Source organism: Amia ocellicauda, chromosome 9 (genome assembly GCF_036373705.1).
Source record: "Amia ocellicauda isolate fAmiCal2 chromosome 9, fAmiCal2.hap1, whole genome shotgun sequence".
Lineage (NCBI taxonomy): Eukaryota > Metazoa > Chordata > Actinopteri > Amiiformes > Amiidae > Amia > Amia ocellicauda.
This window is the reverse complement of record NC_089858.1, coordinates 36,538,140-36,563,637: the sequence shown is the minus strand read 5'-3', so window position 1 is coordinate 36,563,637 and position 25,498 is coordinate 36,538,140. Positions and strand designations below refer to the sequence as shown.

The window sequence follows — 25,498 nt, the reverse complement described above, 5'->3', positions numbered from 1 at the left end:
CATAATAAAAAAAAAACATCTCAAAAGATACAAGGAGAATGTCAAGACTTGAGTTTTTCTTTTGAGAGGTTAGAAGATTATTTCTTTATTTTTAAAAGCAGAACACAGTCCAGTGCCAGCTCTGGGACAGGCAATGGAATTGGCAATATGGCAATATGCAGGCAGACATTATAATGAGAGTTGTATAGATGGAAACTGTACTTTGGTGCAAAACTCTTCAAGGGGGGTGGACAGTATGAGAGAAAGGACTGGTATAAAGAGGAACAGATTTAAATTAGTTGAGCAATGCATTCTACTTATAAACTTATTACACTTACTGATTATTTCAGGGAGATTCTGCTTTTGATTATTTTCAATGGTTGTGCTTAAACCATTGCCAAATGCAAAATGCAAACAAAGTGTTGCATTTTGCTTTGGATTCACCAGGAAAATAAATCCACCAATAAAATACTTGAGGATTCCATGCCTTCATAGACACCAGAATCTGTGCTTATGGTGCCACTGCTTGTACCATGGCAGGTTATGAATAAAAACAATAACCCTCATTCTTTCATTTCTTATTTTACTTACATTACTATATGTCCCATAAAAGATGGTGCAATGAATGAATGAAACCAATCCAATGGTTTATCCAATCTCAATAAACAGTAAAAAAAAAAACCTCAATAAACAGTATAAAATGCAAAATTAAAAATTGAGACGCAGTTTTAGGGTAAAAGGAAATGTTTTATTCAGACAATATGGGTCACATAAAAGTCCGACACGGTAGCCTGTTATGTTCTTTTGCTGTGTGGTAGGTGTGGCTGCGATGCTGGTTCATGTATAAAAGGATGTGATGTACATGCTTCTGTAGAGAGGCTTCAACACTGCAGGTACAGTGCTCAATATTTATTACATCTGTTGTCCCCGGGCTGTCTCCTGGGTCTGTCCTCTCATATTCTTCAAATTATATATATATATATATATATATATATATATATATATCTATATATATATATATATATATATATCTATATATATCTATATATATATATGTGTGTGTGTGTGTATAGATATGTTTATTATTTATTTCTGAGCTGATTAGTTCTGATCAGAATTTATTTTACCTGCAAATTGACTGTGCTAGAGATGGTCTGCAAACTGGTCCCCTCTCTTTGCAAAATCAGTTCAGGTTCAGAGTCTGATGCTGGGCGTAGAGTGTGCAATCAATTTCTAACGAAGGGGCAACTTCTCGCAGCGGTCGGAGCTCACTGTTATCGAGGTCAGCTGTAATATCATGTATGTGTTTTTAATTCTTGTAATGTGTTATTTTTTAAATATGTCCTGATAGAGATCACACTGTACATATCTAGATTTGTATATGTTTGTATCAAAGCAATAGTAACTGTTACTTTGTCCTGACAGTTGTGCCAGAGTGCGTAATGTGTTTTTCTCATAGTTTTTTCAGGGATTTGCTGTATAATGTTGTTGCTTGTTAGAATATCATCATTATTATTGTTTGCTAATTAGGCTTGCTAAGAAGCTTAACACTACCCTCCTGTCCTGTCTTTCGCAGAGATGGCTGCCGTTTTGCTCTTGCTTGCCCTGGGCATTACCCTGGCTCATGTGGACCTTGTGAGCTCAGGTTAGTCAATGCCCCCCATTGACAGGGCATCTCAGAATGACCTTTCCTCTTGTTCAGCAAAACTAGAAAAGCATTGCAAGTGTAAAAATATCAATGATCCAGACATAAATTGGTATTTAATTTCATTTCAGATTTGTATCTGGGAAGCTCTTTTGTCAAGAGGGCGGTGGATGATGCGATTCTGTTAGTGGACCAAGCATACAAGTACTCCCGTGCTGTGTAAGTGACGAGCACACCTCCGGATCCACTGGTCTGTGATTTATTCTGATGTTTTAATTGGCACTTGACATCAGTTGCTTTGCAGAGATTATAATATCCCAAAACAACACAAATGTTAGACAGTTTGTTAAAATAAAAATAAAAAGCACCAAGAGACCACAGTATGAAGACCAACATGAACACTTATTTAATTATTAAAACACGATTTTTGCCTTGTGAATGTAGGGGACTTAAAACAGGTGTGTCTCTGCATGTGTCTGTTTCTATATTTCTTTGTGTCTGTTTCTATATATCTGTGTGTCTGTATCAGATCTGGGCCAAAATAGCTGTTTTTGATATTTTATTTGTCAATGCCAACTCTTTCAAATTGTTGAAATATTGAAATATATATTGTCAACTGAAGCAATTTTTTTTTAATTTTGAAAATATTTATTTGACAAAAACAAATATTATTTGAAAGTTATTTAAAAATAATAAATGGTCATTCTCCCTAAACATGTAGCACTAATGTTACATGAGTGTCAACAGTTGGACATGTCATTATCTCCTATATTCTTGTGTTTTGTAAGAATGAAATGCCTTATCTAAATACATCTGTGTGAAAGAAGATAATCAGCCAGCTACATGCTATGCTAGTGGCATGTTGTGATTGGAACAAAGACACCAAACAGGTGTACAAAACGTATATAAATATATATTATCTTGTGTTCTTGGTTGTCTGATATATGTTCATTTTAACATATCAATGTCTGCATGCATCTGTGTGTGTTCATGAGAGTGAACATTTTGCTACCTGTTTGTGTTATTTATAATTTCTTTCTGATGTTTTCCTGCTGTAGACTTGCACAAATATGTCACGGTGAAACAGTGAACAGTGAATTTGTGAATTAAATACGGTGCTTGAGATCTGTGGTTGTGTTTGTGTAGCGTAGTCTTTCCACCAGTTGTGCAGCTCTGAATTGATGGTACATATTTAAACAGTGGTTTCAATTACAATAAATACAACTGTAAACTGGTATTTTAGTGCATACTCATATTTACGTCCATTGCAGATGGCAGTTGATTATTGAGTATATCTTCTATGATTACAATATATCTCACTTTATACTTCAAAGGCAATGCCACCAGTTTGATTAGCAACCAGTCACAGTATCCTTATAGTTTGTATATTGTGATATCACTAGAGTATTAGAAAACACTGCCTTCAGTCATTCATATTAACACAGATAGTCTGTAACAAACACTTGCCTTGAAAAGTTGTTTTAGACTTTTTAAGCGTCGTGCTGGAGCAGCAGTGATTGTTCCAGACAGGTGGGGTATATATACCCGCTGTCTAACAAACTCATTGTGGTTGAAAGGAAAATGTGAAATGTATTGAATTCAGTTCCTCCAACACAGGCCATTAAACCAGTGAGAGCTCAAAAGAGAGGAGTGTAATAACACTACCTTTTGAAAATGGCTTTGTTTTATTATTAACCTTTATAATAAAGACTTTTCATAGTTTTCAGATATTTACCTATTGAATTAACATTCAGATATTTCAATGAATTGAACAAATGAAATCTAACTGAAATAGAGCAGTTTTCTAAAGATAATTGAGTGGTATAAAATAGATTCTTAAACAGCATGGGTCAAATCATTCAGGTTTCTTCAGTTAAGGACAAGGTTTAACCTCTTTTTAATTCAAGACAATAGTTAAGCTGCTGTATGCTAACATTTCATATTTCTGAAGAGTTTGTAGTATTCCAGTGTATTTAATCTAAATTAAGAATAGGTTCATATTATTAAATATTGTATAATATTTATATATATTTTAAACATAGGCCTAATTTCTTTTTGTGATCTGTATTCAAATATTTTCAATCAGATTTTTTTTTTTAAATTATAATTATATTTTATAGTTAGTTTTAACAAACTATATTTAAAAATATCTTTATCTCAGGTCTGGTGTTGTTTGCCTATGTGTGTCTGTGCTGTGTTTCTAAGTGTCTGCGCCCCTGTACTGCCTCTTCATGACCTGTGACCTCTGCCTCATTCAGGGGTTTGGCCAAGTTCCAGAACGATACTGTGAGGCCCTCGGACCGGCTGGCGTTCATCAAGCGGCCATCTCGGGACACCCGCTCGGCCGTGCGTTCAGCCGAGTACATGGAGAACGCCCTGCGGCTCATTCACGACAGGGTGCACCGTGTCCACAAGCGCTCGCTCAACGCCACAGGTCAGCCCCGCTGCCCCACGCTGCCCTATTCCCAGCACAGTGGTTTCACCCCTACAGTGCAGGGTTTTCTCATGTCACGCACGCCAACGTCAATTCCATTTTATTTGTTGTGTTGCCTTTCACAAAACAAATCAATGAATAGTTAGTTAATTATTATAAACAAAACCTCTGCTTGTGTGAGTGAGGCTCTGTGTCCGTTGTGCGCTGCTGTGACATTGCCAGCATAAGCTGCTCCTCTGCCCCCCCCGTGTCCTGCAGATCTGCTGTCTGAAGAAGACCTGAAGACTGTGGAAAGGCTGACCGGCTGTGCGGCCAGAGTTCATCCCCCCTCCTGCCTCACCACTCCCCTGGTCAACGAGTACAGGACCATCACCAGCGTCTGCAACAACAAGTGAGGCCTCCACTTGCACCCACATCGCACTGAGCGTCTTGCCTTAAATCCTTTAACTAGGACCAGTCTGCCCCTTTACCACAGCTTGGACACATCATAGTGGAGCCAGTCCATGTGTCTGTATGACACCTCTAGAATTATTTATGCAGTCATTCAGGCTGATCGTCTTCCTTCTTGTTACTTTGGGCTGAAATCACTGGTACTCTCTACTATACACTACCGTTTTTCTACTGTTCTAAATTTTAGAACACCTCATTTTTCAATTCTTTATTCAAATTTAAGCAGTTCAAGTCCAGTGAATAACCTGAAATGGTATAAAGCTAAGTAGCAAACTGACAGAGCTTAAAAGAAAAAGTTTAGGTTACCAAAAACTGAAAAATAATGTACATTTTAGAGTTATATACTGTTACTACACCCTCTTAAACATTATTTGGCAGTGTTACACACAGCTCCTGTGCATAGAAGTTACACTGTATTCCTACAATGCGCACATCGTTTGAAAGCTTATTCTCTTGGCTACCAGCGCGTTTCACTCTCAAACACATCCAATTTACAGTTTCCATGTCGACTGCCGTCATTCAGAGCCCAGGGCGTAAACGTGCAGTCTCATTCAGACGGTCACAGATCACTCAGTTTCGATTGGATTCCTTTGCAAATATGCTTGTTTTGTTCAGAACAACCTAACCATTAATCCAGTATATATTATTTGATGTTCTATCAAACACAGAGAAGTTCAAATCCAATTATGTAAAATCGTTGTGTATTAGTACACTGTAAACAGAGCTTTCCACCTTGACATTTTGAGTGTGTTGCTTCCATAGATGGTTTTGATCAGTAGACTGTCTGGTTCCAGAATAGGTCATAATTGTCAATATTTTCTGAGATTTTTTATTCCTACTCAGACCAAGTATTTCCCACCCCCCAATTCAGAATGTTGGGGGGGGGGGGGGTGTGGCGTAAATGAATGGAGGGCATAAAAAACACATTTGTTGCATCATTAGAAAGCTGAGAGTCTCAGCTTTTATGGGATACCAAACACTTGGCAAACACAACAGCGAAGAGTACACATGGGATTAAAGAGAAGCATATGGATTTAGTTAAGCTGAATAATTTTATATAGATAGATATATATAGATATAGATATATATATATATATATATATATAGATGTATATAGATATAGATATATATATAGATATAGATATAGATATGTATGTATGTATACATATATATCTATATATATGTATATATATATATATATCTATATATATGTATATACACTCACCTAAAGGATTATTAGGAACACCTGTTCAATTTCTCATTAATGCAATTATCTAACCAACCAATCACATGGCAGTTGCTTCAATGCATTTAGGGGTGTGGTCCTGGTCAAGACAATCTCCTGAACTCCAAACTGAATGTCTGAATGGGAAAGAAAGGTGATTTAAGCAATTTTGAGCGTGGCATGGTTGTTGGTGCCAGACGGGCCGGTCTGAGTATTTCACAATCTGCTCAGTTACTGGGATTTTCACGCACAACCATTTCTAGGGTTTACAAAGAATGGTGTGAAAAGGGAAAAACATCCAGTATGCGGCAGTCCTGTGGGCGAAAATGCCTTGTTGATGCTAGAGGTCAGAGGAGAATGGGCCGACTAGTTCAAGCTGATAGAAGAGCAACTTTGACTGAAATAACCACTCGTTACAACCGAGGTATGCAGCAAAGCATTTGTGAAGCCACAACACGTACAACCTAGAGGCGGATGGGCTACAACAGCAGAAGACCCCACCGGGTACCACTCATCTCCACTACAAATAGGAAAAAGAGGCTACAATTTGCACAAGCTCACCAAAATTGGACAGTTGAAGACTGGAAAAATGTTGCCTGGTCTGATGAGTCTCGATTTCTGTTGAGACATTCAGATGGTAGAGTCAGAATTTGGCGTAAACAGAATGAGAACATGGATCCATCGTGCCTTGTTACCACTGTGCAGGCTGGTGGTGTTGGTGTAATGGTGTGGGGGATGTTTTCTTGGCACACTTTAGGCCCCTTAGTGCCAATTGGGCATCGTTTAAATGCCACGGCCTACCTGAGCATTGTTTCTGACCATGTCCATCCCTTTATGACCACCATGTACCCATCCTCTGATGGCTACTTCCAGCAGGATAATGCACCATGTCACAAAGGTCGAATCATTTCAAATTGGTTTCTTGAACATGACAATGAGTTCACTGTACTAAACTGGCCCCCACAGTCACCAGATCTCAACCCAATAGAGCATCTTTGGGATGTGGTGGAACGGGAGCTTCGTGCCCTGGATGTGCATCCCACAAATCTCCATCAACTGCAAGATGCTATCCTATCAATATGGGCCAACATTTCTAAAGAATGCTTTCAGCACCTTGTTGAATCAATGCCACGTAGAATTAAGGCAGTTCTGAAGGCAAAAGGGGGTCAAACACAGTATTAGTATGGTGTTCCTAATAATCCTTTAGGTGAGTGTATATATATATATATATATATATATATATATATATATATAAATATATTCCTGTAGGCATCTGCTGGAACCTGAGTGATTTGTTTGACTTCCAGGAAAAACACACGCCTTGGCGCTTCAAACACCCCATTCGCCCGCTGGCTGCCCTCGGAATATGATGACGGGATTTTCACTCCCAAAGGATGGGACCCTTCCAAACGCTATAATGGGTTTCCCCTTCCCCTGGTGAGTATCACCCATATCTCATGGCATTTCCAGGATCAGCACTGTCCGGTAGCCCGGTGGCATTTTACCAGCTGGGCCGCTTTACTGACAGCCCAACTGACAAAGGGGTGATCATTGAGTTTGGTTCTCACGCAGGTCCGAGAAGTCTCCAATAAGATTCTGAGGACTCGAAACCAGGATGTGGAGAGCGACACCATCTACACCCACTTCCTGACCATCTTCGGCCAATGGACCGACCACGACCTGACCATCACTCCGTTCTCTCCCAGCATTCGCTCCTTCAGCAACGGGATCGACTGTGACAAGAGCTGCCAGCAAGCCAGCCCATGCTTCCCCATTAGGGTACTGTACAAGGCGTCCTGTGTTCTTGATGGTTATTTACCTCTTCTTGGCCTTGCTGTCAGATTGTAATGACCATCCAATATTGGTTTATATTTATTTAATTGATGTTACTCAATTTCAATCTCCTTCAAAATAGGTGTCCGAAATAATATACCGGGTCAAAAATCAAGCACTTTCACATTGTCCCTTTCAACCCAAGATGAAACTCTGTAGCTGGGGTGAACTTGTCGCTACTAGAGACTAGGGTTGAGATTTCTAACCATTGTCAAAGCGCTCACCTCGAGGTTGAAAAACATTATGTGGCTCATAACCCATGCATTGTAGTGCAAGGCAAATATGAATGCAAGCAGGGCTCAATTCAGGGTTGAGAAACAGAGACCAGCTAGTCCAATGCTTTTAATTCCAGCTTTTACACTCGCTGGCTTTACCTAAGAAAAAAATAAAAAAATTATTCAGCTTAACCAATGTAGCAGCTTCTTCCCAAAAATATCTCTTGATCCCCAAATTTACCTCTCTAACAAATTGCCTTTACCCCAGTAGTCTCAAATACCTAGATACTAGATGTATTACATTAAGAACATAAGAACATTTACAAACGAGAGGAGGCCATTTGACCCATCGTGCACGTTTGGTGTCCATTAATAACTAAGTTATCTAAGGATCCTATCCAGTCTATTTTAAAATGTTCCCAAATTTCCAGCTTCAACCACATCGCTGGGGAGTTTGTTCCAAATTGTGACAACTCTCAACTGTGTGAAAAAGTGTCTTCTGAAGCCCAATTTCCATTTGTGTCCCCGGGTCTGTGTGTCCCTGCTGATCTGGAAAAGCTTCTCTGGTTTGATGTGTTCGATGCCTTTCATGATTTTGAAGACTTGAATCAAGTCCCCACGTAGTCTCCTCTGTTCCAGGGTGAAAAGGTTCAGTTCCTCAGTCTCTCAGTAGGACAGTCCCTTCAGACCTGGAATAAGTCTGGTTGCTCTCCTCTGAATTGCCTCTCGAGCAGCGATATCTTTCTTGTGTGGAGCCCAGAACTGTCCACAGTATCCAGATGAGCTCTAACTAGTGCATTGTACAGTCTGAACATCACTGCCCTTGCTTTAAATTCTACACTTTTGACAATATACCCTAATATCCTGTTTGCCTTTTTTATTGCTTCCCCACATTGTTTGGATGGAGAAAGTGAAGAGTCCACATAGACTCCTAGGTCTTTCTCATGCGTTACTTCATCTAGTTCTCTCCTCCCATAGTGTAATTATAGTGGACATTTTTGTTACCTGCGTGTATTACCTTGCACTTGTCCACATTGAATTTTATCTGCCAGGTGTCGGCCCACAACTTAATATAATCTAAGTCCCTTTGAATAACCTGTGCTGTATCTGCTGAGCCACCTATTTTAGCATCATCTGCAAATTTGACAAGCTTGCTAACAACACAGAGTCCAGCTCATTAATATAGATTAGAAAAAGCAAAGACCCTAGTACTGATCCCTGTGGAACTCCACTAACAACCTCACTCCAGTTAGAAGTGACTCCTCTTATCGACACCCTCTGTTTCCTATACATCAACCAGTTCATAATCCATCTACTTACATTACCCTGAATGCCTACAGCTTCCAATCTGAGGATCAGTCTTTGGTGTGGAACCAGTAAGTGAAGTTCAGTATAATGCTCATCTTAAAGTCCTTAAAGTAAACTAAAATCACTTCAAAAATCTGTTCTAAAGCTTTGTGCATCCAAAGTGAAAGCAGGCAGAATTACCCACAGAAGCAGTCACAGTAAGGACAGTGTGAACAGGTGTGTCTTGAGCAGGTACTGGAAGGTGGTCAGCTGTGTAGGTGTAGTACTGCTTTGCCCAGCAACTCAAAACCCCGTCCTGCTTCTCTCTGCAGATCCCGCTCGGCGACAACAGGATCCGCAACACGTCCAACTGCATCCCGTTCTTCCGCTCGGCCCCGGCCTGCGGCACGGGTGACAACGGGTACATGTTCGGTGGGCCCAACGTCCGGGAACAGATCAACGCCCTCACTGCCTTCATCGATGTGGGCCAGGTGTACGGCCCCGAAGAGAATCTGGCCCTGTCCCTGCGCAACCTGACCAACGACCTGGGGCTGTTGGCCATCAATCAGAACTTCTCAGACAACGGACGGGAGTTCCTCCCCTTCAGCCAAAAGACTGTCAATATGTGCGCCACCCGCAGGAAAGCCACCAATAACAACGCGCTGACCGAGGTGCCCTGCTTCGTAGCAGGTGAGTCGCTGTGACCGTTGGTGCTGATGTCAAGCTCTGTTCCCTGTGTGCTTTTGGTAGTGTATTGCGATTAGAGCTTGTTGACTGCCCTCATCATAATACATAAATGTCAGGAATTTTGTCTGCAGCCGAGATGCTTCTAAACTTAAAATAATAATTATTATTATTATTATTATTATTTTCATTTCTTGGCAGATGCCCTTATCCAGCGCGACTTACAACATAAGTGCAATACAAAGTGCAAAAATACAGTTAAGTACAAGGCATCAAATATTACAAATTAAAATTTACATTAAACAAAGCAATTCAAGATATAATACATTTTACAACTTCCAATTTATACAGGTAAGTACAGTAAGTGCAGACATACATCCTGGAAAGTAAAGCTATGTGCCGTCAAGATGTAGGGTGACAGTCAAGGGTTACGGGAAAGGCAGCAAAGAGGAAATCAATCAATAATACAAGAAGCATGATAAAATGCTATGAAGTGCTACCTAACAGGGATTAAAAGGACTAATGCAGCCTTAACCCCATACAGAATGTTTTTTTTCTTTTAGTCTACTTTTTTCTTTCAGTTCATTTTTGTTGTTGAACAAGATGATGATAAGAGTCCGCTGCACAGCTCTCGTCCCCGTCTGTTTTTTCCCTGGTTGTGCGCTGGCTGGCAGCTGACTCTCTGCCTTCTGCTGCAGGTGACGAGCGGGTGGACGAGAACATCGGTTTGGCGTCTACCCACACGCTGTTCATGCGGGAGCATAACCGACTGGCGCGTGGCCTCCGATCCCTCAACCCCCACTGGAGCGGGGAGAAGATCTACCAGGAGGCCCGGAAGATCATGGGGGGATATCACCAGGTATGTTAGTGACACAGCACCACTGAAGCCACTATGAACAACACCAGGTCTCCATTCTCACAGTTCAGACCAGTCCAGTTTACATCAGTGCAGTCTAATCCAGTTCAGTCCAGTAAAATCCAGTTTAGTCTAGCCAGTACAGATTAATCAAGTCCAGTTCTGCAGATCTTTTTCTTTTCAAATCAACGCACACCCCCCTTTCCCAAATGCACTTAACTGGTCTAGTTTAGTTGAAGGGAGGAATTATAAAAGACCCCAAGGATTAAATTTCTGCTCCCTGGTCTACCCGCACCAGCTTTTGATGACCATTTGATCACTGATTGATACATTTCCTTGACTGTCCCTTTCTACCCCACTTCCACACACAGGTCATGACCTTCCGGGACTACCTGCCCCGGATCGTGGGCCCAGATGCCATGACCAGGCTGCTACCCTCTTACAGAGGCTATAATGAGAACATGGACCCCAGCATCGCCAACGTCTTCTCCACCGCCGCCTTCCGCTTCGCCCACCTCGCCATACAGCCCTTCATGTTCCGGCTGGACAACAACTACAAAGAGCACCCCCGCTTCCCCAGCGTCTTGCTGCACAACGCCTTCTTCACGCCCTGGAGGCTGCTGTTTGAAGGTACAGCTGACCCTCTCCCAGCATCAGTGTTGAGCTGCTGAGTTACCAGATATTAGACCAAAACACCACAAATACCTTTAAAAAGGCTCGGGCACCATAAGCCTACATTTGTAGCACGTTCTCATTTCAGAATGTTGTACATGCTTTCTGTACCACAGAGAAGCATGCTGATAGTGACCAGCATAACACAGCAACAATATTTTGTAACCTTGGCAACTTTGTATCAATTCCAGCACTGGTAAGCAGGTCTGTATTTTTATTTTTATTTCTTTTTTCACCTGGGCGCCGTGTGCACCATTCCTTGCAGGTGGCATCGACCCTCTCATCCGGGGGCTCATCGGCCGCCCAGCCAAACTCAACACCCAGCAGCACATGATGCACGACGAGCTGAGAGAGCGTCTCTTCGAGCTCACCAGCCGTCTGGCCCTGGACCTGGGGTCTCTGAACATGCAACGCGGGAGGGACCATGGCCTGCCTGGTGAGAACAACTCCCCTCCCCTTCATCATTCCCCATTCAGCCCAGGTTTTGCTATGCATTTTGTATCACCATGTGCCCTGCTCTTGTGAAGTCAGAAAGCGATAGGTAGCCAGTAACTGATAGGAATTTTATAAAGAGTATCTCTGTGTGATAGTGTGTGATTTCTTTTAATCTAATTTTCAAAAAGGCATCCAGATGTGTTTTAAATGAGGAAGAATTACCTTGTGCTTCTTAATCTGTGGCTTGTTTCCTAAAACACTGAATTTCCTTAGTACTCAATGACCTAAGTAATAAATGCAGGAGCTTAGCAGGTTTTTGAGGGAGTTTGAGGTGCTTAGGGCAAGAGCATTGAACTCAAGGGGAAATCTAAGGGGAAACATCAGCGGTTTGTTTCTTGTAACTGGGCCACAGGGGTATAAGAGAGAGACCCTAACGCTGCTCTCACTTCTACTTTTGTCTTCCTGTCCATCTCCCCTGTGTGTCTGACCAGGGTACAATGCCTGGCGTGGATTCTGCGGCCTGTCTCAGCCCAAGAACGTACAGCAGCTGGGCTCTGTGCTCCGGAACCCCGATCTGGCACGGCGACTGATACAGTTGTACGGGACCCCTGACAACATCGACGTCTGGCTTGGGGGAGTGGCTGAACCTTTTGTGAGGGGGGGGCGAGTCGGGGAGCTCTTCGCCTGCATCATCGCCACGCAGTTCCAGAAAATCCGGAGCGGAGACAGGTAAAAGCCCAGTCTCTAGGGCACGGCGTCTCTTGTCGTGTAGGGGCATGTGCCCGTGCTGTGAAAGGTGAATGAGGAAATTGCACACTGACCAATTTATGAATGAGTTTCTGTGGTATTGTACAACATGCTTGGGTCTCAAGTCTGGATTTTGGTTTCTAAGACCCCATTCACATTTGTGAGGCCGGCCCTGGTCCGCCTCAAATTTAGTCCGTCTTTTTTTTCTGACCCCGTTCACATTTGAGGTTTTAGGAGGCCTAAGTGCGTTCACATATGCAGCTAAAAAGGATACCTAAATGAAATGCATAACGGGAATTAAACAAATCTGCTAATACAAATGAGTTACGTATGACTTTAGGTCTGCTTACAGGTGTATGCAATGTATTTATATCACAACTTATTAATATTGATATTGATCACTTCTGTATTTTCTGTTAAAGAATCTTAACCCTTTGCAGCTGAAACTTTCTAATATAATTTAAAAATACATGATGACAAAACTTGTCGGTTTTCAAGCTGTTTCAATTGGCAATCAAATTAATATTGTAACGATACAGGATTTTTGTTTGCCATCGCTATGGGAGTTCACCACCAATGGCAGGAATAACTGAGAGGAGGCAGGGTTCAACACGAACAGGAACCTAATTTAGAACAGGACTTTCTTCAGGCTAGAGCGACACTCCTCGAACACGCTACCCTCTCACACTGTGCACTCTGACACTCTTTAACACTGACTGGCTGCTCCAATCACGGTGCCTCCAGTGTTCCTGCGTGTGGCTAACCCTTAACCCCAGGACTATCCCGCTGTAACACAAGCATGCACATGCACCACCCATGTGAACCTCCTAGCATGCACGCACACCGCTAACCGCCCATCCCCCAAAACAGACAGCACCCCAAACACACACACATTTATGACCATGCACCCCCCCAGTCCCAGATCGCTACAATATATTTCCCTTTTCAAATGTCAAGTTTTCGGTTCTGCAAGTCTCAAAGTACTGTTACAATTCACCTGAAAGCGAAGCACATTTAGTAGGACATCTACATTAAATCACAAGAAATCGTATGCATTAGTTATCAATAGCCTATTGAGATTTATAATCCGAAATGTGTATTACACACACACACACACATACAGTATAGGCTATATATTATAGTACATCAAAAGTGTTGGTGTCTTCAGTGCTCTCTGCTGCAGTATATGTCCCATGCAATCCAAGGTCTGCTGCTTAGTATTTTCTCTCCTTGAAAAATATCCAACCTTTTCTCTGGACTCCACTTTGTTTGTTATCAGTCTGATCTTTGCATTGTTATTTTCCTTTTTACTTGGTCGGGTGAGTGATTGATAGCCATCGAAGGAGCCTCCTGTGATCACTTCTATAGTTATACCCTCATAGACAGCGCTCGTACACTTCTTTCGGTTTCTTTTTAAATTTGATCTTCCATCCACATTGTAAACAATGCTTTAATTTCTGCATTGTCCCAGTTTTTGCCTCAAAAGCTGGCATTTTGAATTCTACTGCTCAGCTCAATATAATTGCATTTTGGATTGCATAGTAAACAGCTGGTCTCATTTTAAAATGCATTTATTTGAATGGAAACCTGCTTTCTGTAAAATGTATAATGTTTTAATGCACAATTCGGATAAGAGAATAAAGTTACCTGGTCCCGTTCACAATTTCACAATGCATTTTACACCTGATAATTGCCTACTGTTAAATTTCAGACTTCAATCATACTTGAAATATCAATACAAAGTTTACCAGCTACACACTTTATTTGTATTGGCTGAGTAGTTTGAACTGTTTTCATTATATAACTCATTACCTATACTTATTTATATTTATATATATATATATATATATATATATATATATATATATATATGTGAGCTAGCGAAATATATCGGCTACATTTAAGGCTAGATCAATATAACAGAGTGAAATTCATAAAATATAGAGAAAATACTGTCGTTTTTTTGGTGCCTGTATTTAAAGTGGCATCTCCTTTGAATCAGACACAGAAGTCTCTGGGGGCGTGGTTTGAGGTGTGTCATGCACTGACGCTTTCCAACCGGCCCAGGGCCCGGCGCACTCATAATCACAGCCGCCTCAAAAGATTTAGGCTGGGTCAAAAAGCTGGGCAAGTTTTCACCCGGCCCAGAGCCGGCCTAAATCTCAGATATGAAATGGGTCTAAGATTTTCAAATCTTTAGATGGTCAGGAATGTCTGAGATGCTCTTAGAAAATTCCCAATACATACATTTGTTTTCTCAGGACTGTAAGCTTGAATGACATTGGACAATAGGAATGAAGCTCTGTTTGGTTGCAGGTTCTGGTGGGAGAGGAAGGAAGTGTTCACCAGCAATCAGCAGGCCGCCCTCCGCCGAGTTCGGTTAGCCAGGATCATCTGTGACAACACGGGGATCACAGACGTCCCCAGCGACCCCTTCCTGTACAGCCCCCGCGGCCAGAGTTACACCAGATGCTCCAGCATCCCCACCTTCGACCTGAACCCCTGGAAGGAAGCAAGTGAGTCCAGGCTGTGACTGTAGTCACTCTCAAACTCTCAGCCTGCAGAAAGGTCTCTGGGTGAAACATGCCGCTGCTGATTTTGGGTGAAGCTTATTAAGTGGCCTCTAATCTGTCTTTATTTTTCTGTGTTTTTATTTTATTTTAATTTATTTAGACTCATGATTGTTTTTCCCCTCGACTTATAACACCCAGTCGGGAAGTGTCAATTCAGATCCAGTCTGCTAAATGCCCTGAACCATACACAAGCTGAAGAGAGATGCCAGCACCCCATTATTGCCAGCTACCACACTGTGCTTGTCTGATTCTTTTCTGTTGACCACAGTGCAGTTGGGTAACAGTTCTTCAGTAGTTTGACTATATAGTATATTTTTCCACTGCCAGGATCTTCAGTCCACAGTCAGCCTGGATTCAGCCAATGAGTCTGCAGGCTGTGGGTGTGTTCGGCCCCTCTGCCTGCAGTTTGTTTTGCTTAAGGCAGTTCCCAGGACAGCAGACATTGTACTCTCCTGCCATTTTTAGATATTCAGTTAATTGGATGTTTATTTGTTTGATTGTCATAAATCTTCCTTTGTAGTTTGAGATCATGTCTCTGCTGTTGTATCTAACCCCTGCAGACCCTGACGCAGACAATATCGATGCAGCAAACTGTTGTTTCTCATGGTTACATAAAAAAATCAGGTCAGAAATCAGTTGAGAAAATCATTGAATCAAAGAAAAATAAAATAAAATCTAAAATCTACAGCATCCCCTCAATGACATGCTGCTGGATACCAATCCATTCACTCTCTCAGCAAAGCAAGCAGTGATTTCCAATGAGATTCTTGTCTGTTCTTGTGATTTGTGTCAGCAGTTAGAGACTAGCTTCATCAACAGCACCGACCCCTTTTTGTTCTCAACACAGATTCTTCCGGATCCAGCCCACCCCCTGGACACAAAACCTACACTGGACAGCATGGACCCCAGGGTGCAGAGGGACCCAGAGGAAATCCTGGACCACTGGGTAAGCAACCTTTTTTCTCAGTCCCACAGGTTACATTGCTCTCCACAGTGTGGAACTGAGCAAGTCATCGATCTCTTCAATCACTGCATACTGCCTGCATGCTGTTTTGTCAGTATCTAAAGCTTCGTAAGCAACACAATTCTCAAGCCTTTGTCCTCTTGAGTACAACAGGAACAAGCAATGACCGGTCACTACATTTTTATCTGTCCAGTCTTATTTGCTCCTGCCGTGTGCGGCGAGTTCAGAATTGCACGTTCCACCATCCTCGGGTCTGAGCAACGAACAGGGTGGCTATGCCATCTACAGCCTCCCAAAGCAGTTTGCTGAGTGTGCGCTGATGGCCACAGCTGGGGAGCTTGATGCTGAGAGTCAGGGTGAGGGTGTGTAGTGGGTGTGTACTGAGTCAGTGCTGTTCTTAGGGGCCCCAGGTCTGCAAGAAGCCAAGGGCCCGCGGGGAGAGAGAGGGCCTCCCGGTCTCGCCACCAACCTCCCGAAGTCTGCCTTCTCCACCCGGCTGGGCTACAGCAACCCCCCCCCAGACCGCCCCATCGTGTTCCGGGAGACCATCTACAACGGGCAGAACCATTACGACAACCAGACAGGGGTGTTCACCTGTGTCTTGCCCGGTGTGTACGAGTTCAACTTCTCCTGCAGGCTGTACAGGAATCTGGGCAACATTGAGCTGAAGAAGAATGGTGTGAACGTTGGGCACTCCATCAGCTCCTACAGTGGGGGCTACATCAGCGCCACAGGCAGTAGCATGGTGCCATTGGAGCAGGGAGACCAAGTCTGGCTGCAGTCCAGCTCCGGTGGCAACACCCTGACCGCAGAGAGCTTCTTCTCGGGGCACCTGATCTTCTCTGTGTAAATTGTGCACACGGCCTGTCACTTTCTGTCTTTTCTTTTAATTCATTTAAGATCAGAATTACTTTTATATAATGCGTTTATGTTTTGATTCTAAATTTGTATCCCATAAATCTTATGCCTCAACTGTAGCAAGCTTTCAATAGAAAATACATTAAAAAAAAAAAATCCCAAAAGTCTGGTAAAGTTTTTAAAAATGAAAAGTCAATGAATGTTATCTTTGTCTTCTGACTGCAATTCACTGGAAGTGTAAAACAGCAGAATTCCTACTTTTACCAAAACCATATTGGGATTCCTGGAAACATAAATAAGTGTAATAAAGTATAAGGTGAATAAACAAGTTATTAATATATATATAATAGCTCAGAGAGGTAATGTCATTTTCAGGCTTCCTGATCATCCCATGAAGTAATTTATGCAAATAAGCTTTGTTAATTATGATAATTTAATCTCAATTATTATTGAATATTTTTTTTAATATAAAAAGTCTCTGCATTTAAATTGTAATGCATGCAATGTAAGGCAAATAACTATCAAATAAAAGTAATTAAAATACAAGATAAAATCCATTGTTGTTTCATTTACTATATAGCGAACGTCAGTCTCACAAGCTGTACAGTGTCAATCGCCTTGGATAAAGGACTTTGGTTAATAATTATTAGTAGTGGCAGAAAGATACCAGAGCGGTCCCAATCACAATCATTACACATAGTTAAAGAAGATAGAGTAGCGCCCTCTTTACATTTCACACGGTTTTGTCAGTTATATAAAAAATGATGATGGAATAATCCAATCATAATTGTATATTTTCTTAAAGAGCGGGCGTCGCAGGAGTTCCCTCCTTACTGCAGCTCTGTCGAATCACGATCATTCTCTGCACAGGATGACATTTCACATGATCAGAGCTATAGGACTGTTTGGAAATGCTGCTCTGTGATTGGCTGGTTTCTCATGTTTTATAAAATAAGCTATTAGGTCGTGTGAAGGGTGTCTCTTATTGCATAAAAAGCTTTATTTTGTGCCGTTCGAGCTGAGCTCCAGTTACTGCACAAACTGCTCAAAATGACATATCTTACAATAAGAGAACCTTTGTAAGTCCTATTAACCTATTATACATCCCACATGAAAGGACTAGACACACACTTTACAGTGACAAATCAAATTCCCTACTCCTACATCTAAAACATTTTTGGTCCAGGATCCGCTGTAAATGAAGGATTTCTAAATACTGATCATTCAGTAACCACTTAAGCTACAATAAGGTACCATAATCCCTCATGAATTAATATATAAATATGCATCTAAGACACATACACAATCCAGAGATTAAAAAACATCATCAGTTTGAATCACTTTATGTTTGCGTGCGTCGATGACTTCCTAAGTTTTGAGTTTAACCGAAATCACGAAAAGAACATCCGGTAAAACACAAAAAATATGAACCCCTATTCAAATAAAAAGAATATGTCTTTGATTTGCATCATTATCTCACAATCTCAGAATATTTAACCGTGCCTTAAGTGGTCAGATCCCCAATCTGCAGCACAATCTGTGTGACGTGCGCACCCAAAGGAAAGGTCAGTATTTGTGTCTTTGTGTGAAGAGTTCACGCAGTGCTGGAGTAAGGTGCAGGGTCATCTGCAGATGTTTACAAAAAGAGGGTTATTTATAGTCAATTGTCTAAGTAAGCTGATTTTATTAATTAATGTATTTCCTTTTGTGGGGTGGGGTGTGGGAAATGAGTGGCAGATTAAACCCAGAATTCCCCCAGATGAATGGCTTAGTTCTTGGTTGGCTATTACAAGAAAGATGGATGTGAAAATGAAACCATTATTTCTGAAGTGGTCATTGAACTACACTCAGAGTGTGGTAGTGGAATATTTTATATCACCATGGAGGCATCACACACAACCTGATTTGGCTGAGGCCCAGGTTGTGGTGACTTAAGCCCACTACCACTGACTGTGCCACCCCAATAACTGTTACGAGATTGGCAAGCCTCGCTACCATCCACTAAACTTTCCACACCCGGGATGAGCAAGATCTTGGAATCCCACGCACTAACACAATGTCCATTTTTATGTTTTTTTCCAATTCATAATAAATGTAACAGGATGAAACTGTGCGGTAGGGCACGTTGTCAACTGACAAATACTCTGCTTTCAACAAAGGAGGAAGGAAATGAAGCTCATAAAATGAACTGTTACTATTTTTAAAATCACCTTTATTACAGTAAGTCTGCTAATTTATTTCCTAGAAAATGACAAAGGAAAAAAAAAAGAAAAACAACACAACCCCTAATCTAACAGCGTAAAACCTCAATTTGAAATGATGTAGACCACCAGACCTGGAGTACCCCGTGCCCTGCTGTTTTTGTTCAAACTGAGCACTCTGAGGAGCTGACAAGGAACACCGTCCCCCACCCTGGAAGGCTGACCCCATAAAATGATATTGCCTGGAGAGGAGGAACCCATTAGAGCTAGGCCTTAACCCGTGGACCCCCAGAGATTAATTTTCGTTTGTATCAATCTGCCTTCCTATAAGAGTTGTTGTTTTTCTCTCCTTTGTGCTTTATGATTTATTGTATTTGAATAGTTATGGTTTATTTTGTTTTTGTTTTCAGTCTGTAAAGTGCTCTGTGGCTACCCTGTGAAGAGCATTATACTAAATTCAAATTGATGGATTTAATTGCTTAATTGAATGTTACTTGAACTAGCAATGAAATATATGCATCCATTTAGTAATTACGAGCATGGTAGGAACAAAAAACAGCAGGGCAGGGGTTATGCCATGGCAGTCTCTGGTCTTTACTATCCCCCTATTAAGTGTAAAGTCGGGCAGTGCAATAGTTCTGATTAATAGAAAATAAAATGGAACACTGGAACTGAACAATGGAGCTGAACAATATTTCCTGTCATTCCAGGTGGGACAATATCTAACTCCACAGTAATCCTCAATGTCCAATAAGTAATTCCAGTAGGGGGCGATACTGGGGTCTTTCAGGCGGCACTATCTATCTGTTTTCTCACAGGGACCCAGGACAACTCGGCGTGCAGACTCCACTGGACCCAACCTCAGGGCAGATGGAGAGAGAGACAGCATCAGGTCTGAGCACTAAGCTCTGCAGGTGAAAGATCAGTGTTAACCCTCTCTCATTCATGCAGTGATTTGAAGTTCTTAATTACTTAATTGAAGCGTACATTGCAATTTTAGTTCAATTAAGCAATTACGAGCTCAGTTCGGACAAAAAACAGCAGGGCTTGGGGTACTACAGGACCAGTGTGTGAATTCCTGCTCTATCCCATATATATCCCTTTCTCACCACTCTCTTGCTTTCTCTCCCACAGGTGTCTACTCCAGAAGCAGGCCCCCACCAGCATTTTCATCAGACACAGCCTCCTGTGCTTTTTCTATTCCTGCGTCAGGTGTTTGTGTGCCTAAACACGCACTCTAAGTTATTCAGTGTCTTATTCAGCACTGCTGCCTGCAGTTTCCATAGCAAGAAACAACCTTGGGTTTCTTTCCAGCGTTGCCGTCTGTAATCATATTCTGGGTATTGGTGCCACAAGCCCACTACTCACTGACTGCGCCACCCCACAAACTGGTATGAGGTTGGGAAGCCTCACTACCATCTACTACATTTCCATACATTTCATAAACTATTTGTATTTATAATTCATAATAAATGTAACATCATGACACTGTGGCACGATGTCAGCTGACACATACTCTGATATCAGCAAAGGAGGAAGAAAATGAAGCTCCTAAAACTGTTACTATTTTTAAAATTGCCTTCATTACAGTAAGGGTGTGTAAAAGTTCACTAATTTCTATCCTAGAAACTGACAAAGAAAAAACAGTTATGTCAAATAATGTAGACCACCGGGTCCTGGAGTACCCCCTACCCTGCTGCTTTTTGTTCCAACTGAGCACTTACTTGCAACAATGCCATTATGTAATTAAGAGCTTTGCTAAACGAAAACCAGCAGGACAGGGGGTGTGCCAGGACCAGTTTGGGAATCCCTGGTCTTTACGATCCCCCTATAAAATGCAAAGTCAGGCAGTGCAGTAGTTCTGGGACTCTCTCTGTCCTTGCATGGAGAGCTGGACCACCAACTTTCCAGAGTCACTTGCTGCTGCCACTGCAGATCGCTCTCTCTGGTTCACGCTGTGCTTCTCCTGCCTGCCCCCAGTCACAGGTGTGTGGAAAGCTGTGGGAGTCTGTGGTGACGCCTGAATCTGCGCAGGTGTGTCATATCAGCACTGCAGCTCAGGGAAGAAGGCAAAGTGTCCAAGAGCTTATGACAACAAAACATGTGACAATGTAAAACCACAATAAAGCAAAGCACATAGTGTAGTGCAAACAATCTAGATACATAAACTCATAAAATAATTAACCAGGAAGTGTTTGAGCAGCAATTCAAATCAAAGGACCCTGAGCTTCATCACCAGCTGTGACAGGTTAGAATCAGGGTTGGGTCCAGGTTATACTGTTCCAAGAACAGCAGCACAATCACATCCATTCTTTCATATGTGCTTGTTTAATCACCAATGCCTGTATGTCTTTAAGGGGGTAAACAGATGAGAGAACAAGCACATATTAAGACAAGCACATCATAAGGTGTCTGGGGTTTAGCAGAGTTCCTGTAAGACACAAATTAATGTGAGAGCCTCTCTTAGCATTGGTAATGTGCTGTGGTGAATTTGTGTTGAGGGGCATCATGACTCCCAGAATTACATTGTGTTGTGATGTTCATTTGTATCATGATAAAGAAGAAAGGTGGATTAATGAATGTCTGTTTCTGTTTAAAAACACTTTTGGGTTGTTCAATGGACAAAAACAAAATGAAATGTAATCTCTGTGAAGGTGAATTTCAATATTATAGAAGCACATCAAATGTGAGCATTCATTAATAATCACAGAAAACCAGCATTATCTTCTGCAAATATTTGTAACTGGCTCAGTGAGACGAAATTGAGTTCATGCCTTTAAAAGTCTATAAGACATAGAGCAGATCTTCTTTGAACTTGTTCAGTTTAGTTGAAGTCATCTTATGATTTAACTGCATTTACAGGGTACCTTTTTTTAGTACATTTATAATGAAGAAGCAGAAAACTCTTGACACTATGGCAACCTCTTTTGAGTTTTATTTTATCTCTTTACAATTTGGGATTATTTTACACCCATTCTGCTAGAATTAAACTCATATATAATGTAAATAATGTGAATATATATGTGATTAATCAGTGAAAATGTGATATTAATCGTGATTAAAACAATTAATTGTTTGACAGCCCTATAAATAAATAATCAAATTAACAGGATCAAGATTATAAACACACACATGAAATTGCCCCCATGCTTACAAAATAATGCCGGGCTGGTCGTATTGATGAGTCTGCATCAGCAATGACCAGAAAAATCAATTCTGACTACAATGATGAGTCACATTTAGACTAATCCGCAGTAACAACAGTGCACTGCAGTGCTGCTCTCTCTGGCTGCTTGATACACACACACACACACACACACACAGTACTACTCTCTCTGGCTTTACCTGGATTTACACTACATGGTGAAAAGTATGTGGACACCTGCTTGTTGAACATCTCATTCCAAAATCATGGGCATTAATATGGAGCTGGTCCCCCTTTGCTGCTATAACAGCCTCCACTCTTCTGGGAAGGCTTTCCACTAGATGTTGGAACATTGCTGCTGGGATTTGCTTCCATTCAGACACAAGAGAATTAGTGAGGTTATGCACTGATGTTGGGTGATCAGGTCTGGCTCACAGTCGGCGTTCCAGTTCATAAGGTATTCAATGGGGTTGAGGTCAGGGCTCTGTGCAGGCCAGTCAAGTTCTTCCACACTGATCTCGACAAACCATTTCTATATGGACCTGCTTTGTGCACGGGGTAGAAATTTGACGAATTTACTTGTTGGAAAGGTAGCATCCTATGATGGTGCTACGAAAGGCACTGAGCTTTTCAGTATGGCCCATTCTATTGCCAATGTTTGTATATGGAGATTGCATGGCTGTGTGCTTTATTTTATACACCTGTCAGTAATGGGTGGGGTTGAAATAGCCAAATCCACTAATTAGAAGGGGTGTTCAAATACTTTTGGCTATGTAGTGTATGTGCTGTTTTGAAGTTTCAGTAACACTGTCTACTCTCTGTGGTAGTATGCAGACTAATATTGTGTCTTTGCATCTTTACCATGTAAGTAGACAGTGGTGGTTGTCACTATATATATTATTGTAGCGGGCAGATTTTCATGGCTCAAGGACATCAGAAAATCTTGATAGCCCTAAACTAAAACAGCCCTGCCAGCGTGTGTTAGATTTTGTTCAATTGCTCATTTGGTTCTGGTTACTCTGGTGTCAGAGAGTGGCATAATATTGATCTCTGTTCCACATTATCTGTAAATGACTAAATGACTGTCGGCTTAATCAGAATTAAATCTAAAATTCATGGTTTGTGGGTGGAAGATGACTACACCTTCAACAAATCTGAAAAGTCTTAGGGAGAGGGTTTTTTTTGTTGTTTTTTGTTCTTTTGAGAGATTAGAAATGTAATTTTTTTTTTTAAATACAGTCCAGTGCAAACTCTGGGACAGGCATTGATATTGGCAGTATGCAGGGGCAGACATTATAAAGAGAGTTGTATAGACAGAAGCTTTACTTTGGTGTCAAGAGGTAAGGTGGGTGGACAGTATTCAATCAATCAATCAATCAAACTTTATTTATAAAGCACTTTAAAACAACCAAAGTAGACCAAAGTGCTGTACAGAAATATAAATACACATAAAATAGACCAAAATAAACATAATAAATAAACAAAATATCAATGTCAATTGTCAAAGGCCAAAGAAAAAAGGTGGATTTGAAGAAATGTTTTAAAAAAAGACAATGATGGGGACTGTATCACCATGTGCCCTGCTCTTGTGAAGTCAGAAAGCGATAGATAGCCAGTAACTGATAGGAATTGATAGAGAGTCTCCAAATGAGAACACTAGGTGGCATCTTGCTACAAATGTTCTAGAGTGGGATGATTTTCAAAATGGCGTCCAAGTGTTAAATTAAATTAGTTAAATTAGGAAGAATTATTTTGCACTTCTTAGATCTGTGGCCAGTTTCCTAAAACACTGAATTCCCTGAGTACTGAATAACTTAAGTACTAAATACACGAGTTTTGTATGTAGTGTATTGGCTTGACTGAGTTTGAGGTGTTTCTTGTAACTGGGCCACAGGGGTATAAGATAGAGACCCTAACGCTGCTCTCACTTCTACTTTTGTCTTCCTGTCCATCTCCCCTGTGTGTCTGACCAGGGTACAATGCCTGGCGTGGATTCTGCGGCCTGTCTCAGCCCAAGAACGTACAGCAGCTGGGCTCTGTGCTCCGGAACCCCGATCTGGCACGGCGACTGATACAGTTGTACGGGACCCCTGACAACATCGACGTCTGGCTGGGGGGAGTGGCTGAGCCTTTTGTGAGGGGAAGGTGAGTCGGGGAGCTCTTCGCCTGCATCATCGCCACGCAGTTCCAGAAAATCCGGAACGGCGACAGGTAAGTACCAATCTCAATGGAAAGGCACGTGCCTTGTCATGTAGTGGCACTTCCCCGTGCTGTGACAGAAGAATGAGGAAATTGCACACTGAGTGCGTTTCTGTGGTGGAGGTAGGTGGGGTAGTGTGACAGCGCCTGCAGCAGGGAGTCACAGTCACAGTGGCAGTAAGACTCACACAGACTTACACACAAGTGCTTTCTTTGCACCAGATCCTTTGTAGAACAAAACCAGGAGAATGTAATGGGTCTCCAGTAGCACACCTTGGTTTTTAGTCTTATTCTCTGAAATGGTGTGAAAAACAAAAAACGTCTGAATCAAAGCAAGAAATGAAATAAAATAAAAGCAGTTCATCGTTGCTGTGCACTACAACGAACTGGAAGTATCTCCTTTTTGTTGGTGTCGACCTTAACAGTCTGTCTTGGATATCTTGAACACCAGACCAAATGTGTGCTATCGGAAACTATTTTGGTCCAGTAAACTAAGCCTCAAACAGCATGATTGGGACCCAAATCTGGATTTTGGTTTCTAACATTTTCAAATCTCTATATGGCTGGAAATGTCTTCCTCAGAACATAAGGCCTCAGATGCTCTTAACAATTCCCAATACGTACATTTTTTTTCTCAGGACTGTAAGTTTGAATGACATTGGACAATATGAATGAAGCTCTGTTTGGTTGCAGGTTCTGGTGGGAGAGGAGGGAAGTGTTTACCAGCAATCAGCAGGCCGCCCTCCGCAGAGTCCAGTTAGCCAGGATCATCTGCGATAACACGGGGATCACAGACGTCCCCAGCGACCCCTTCCTGTACAGCCCCCGCGGCCAGAGTTACAACAGATGCTCCAGCATCCCCACCTTCGACCTGAACCCCTGGAAGGAAGCAAGTGAGTCCAGGCTGTGACTGTAGTCACTCTCAAACTCTCAGCCTGCAGAAAGGTCTCTGGATGGAACATGCTGCTGCAGTTTTACCATTTTTTGACCGGGTGTATTAAGTGGCCTATATATACACTCACCTAAAGGATTATTAGGAACACCATACTAATACTGTGTTTGACCCCCTTTCACCTTCAGAACTGCCTTAATTCTA

The 25,498-nt window shown here is 41.7% G+C and overlaps 2 protein-coding genes across 3 annotated transcripts; both read left to right on the top strand.

The window, feature by feature from the left end:
• The first annotated feature begins 795 nt into the window (after positions 1–795).
• On the top strand, positions 796–17,404 carry LOC136759363 (eosinophil peroxidase). Of its 2 annotated transcripts, none has more exons than XM_066714327.1 (16): positions 796–872; positions 1,167–1,278; positions 1,556–1,624; positions 1,756–1,843; positions 3,883–4,058; positions 4,317–4,449; positions 7,041–7,170; positions 7,306–7,512; positions 9,401–9,758; positions 10,451–10,611; positions 10,980–11,238; positions 11,546–11,716; positions 12,207–12,444; positions 14,779–14,978; positions 15,883–15,981; positions 16,401–17,404. In XM_066714327.1, exons 3-16 carry the CDS (start codon positions 1,558–1,560, stop codon positions 16,847–16,849), a joined length of 2,736 nt encoding a protein of 911 aa, XP_066570424.1. In that variant the 5' UTR covers positions 796–872; positions 1,167–1,278; positions 1,556–1,557; the 3' UTR covers positions 16,850–17,404. The 2 variants fall into 2 exon arrangements, with proteins under 2 accessions (XP_066570424.1, XP_066570425.1); XM_066714328.1 differs by having other exon boundaries at positions 802–872; positions 1,167–1,261.
• Positions 17,405–20,941: 3,537 nt separating this feature from the next.
• On the top strand, positions 20,942–25,312 carry LOC136758333 (eosinophil peroxidase-like). Its single transcript, XM_066712582.1, is given in 3 exon segments — positions 20,942–21,044; positions 24,177–24,414; positions 25,096–25,312. Coding segments are annotated over 3 exon segments (558 nt in total).
• The last annotated feature ends 186 nt before the right edge of the window (positions 25,313–25,498 follow it).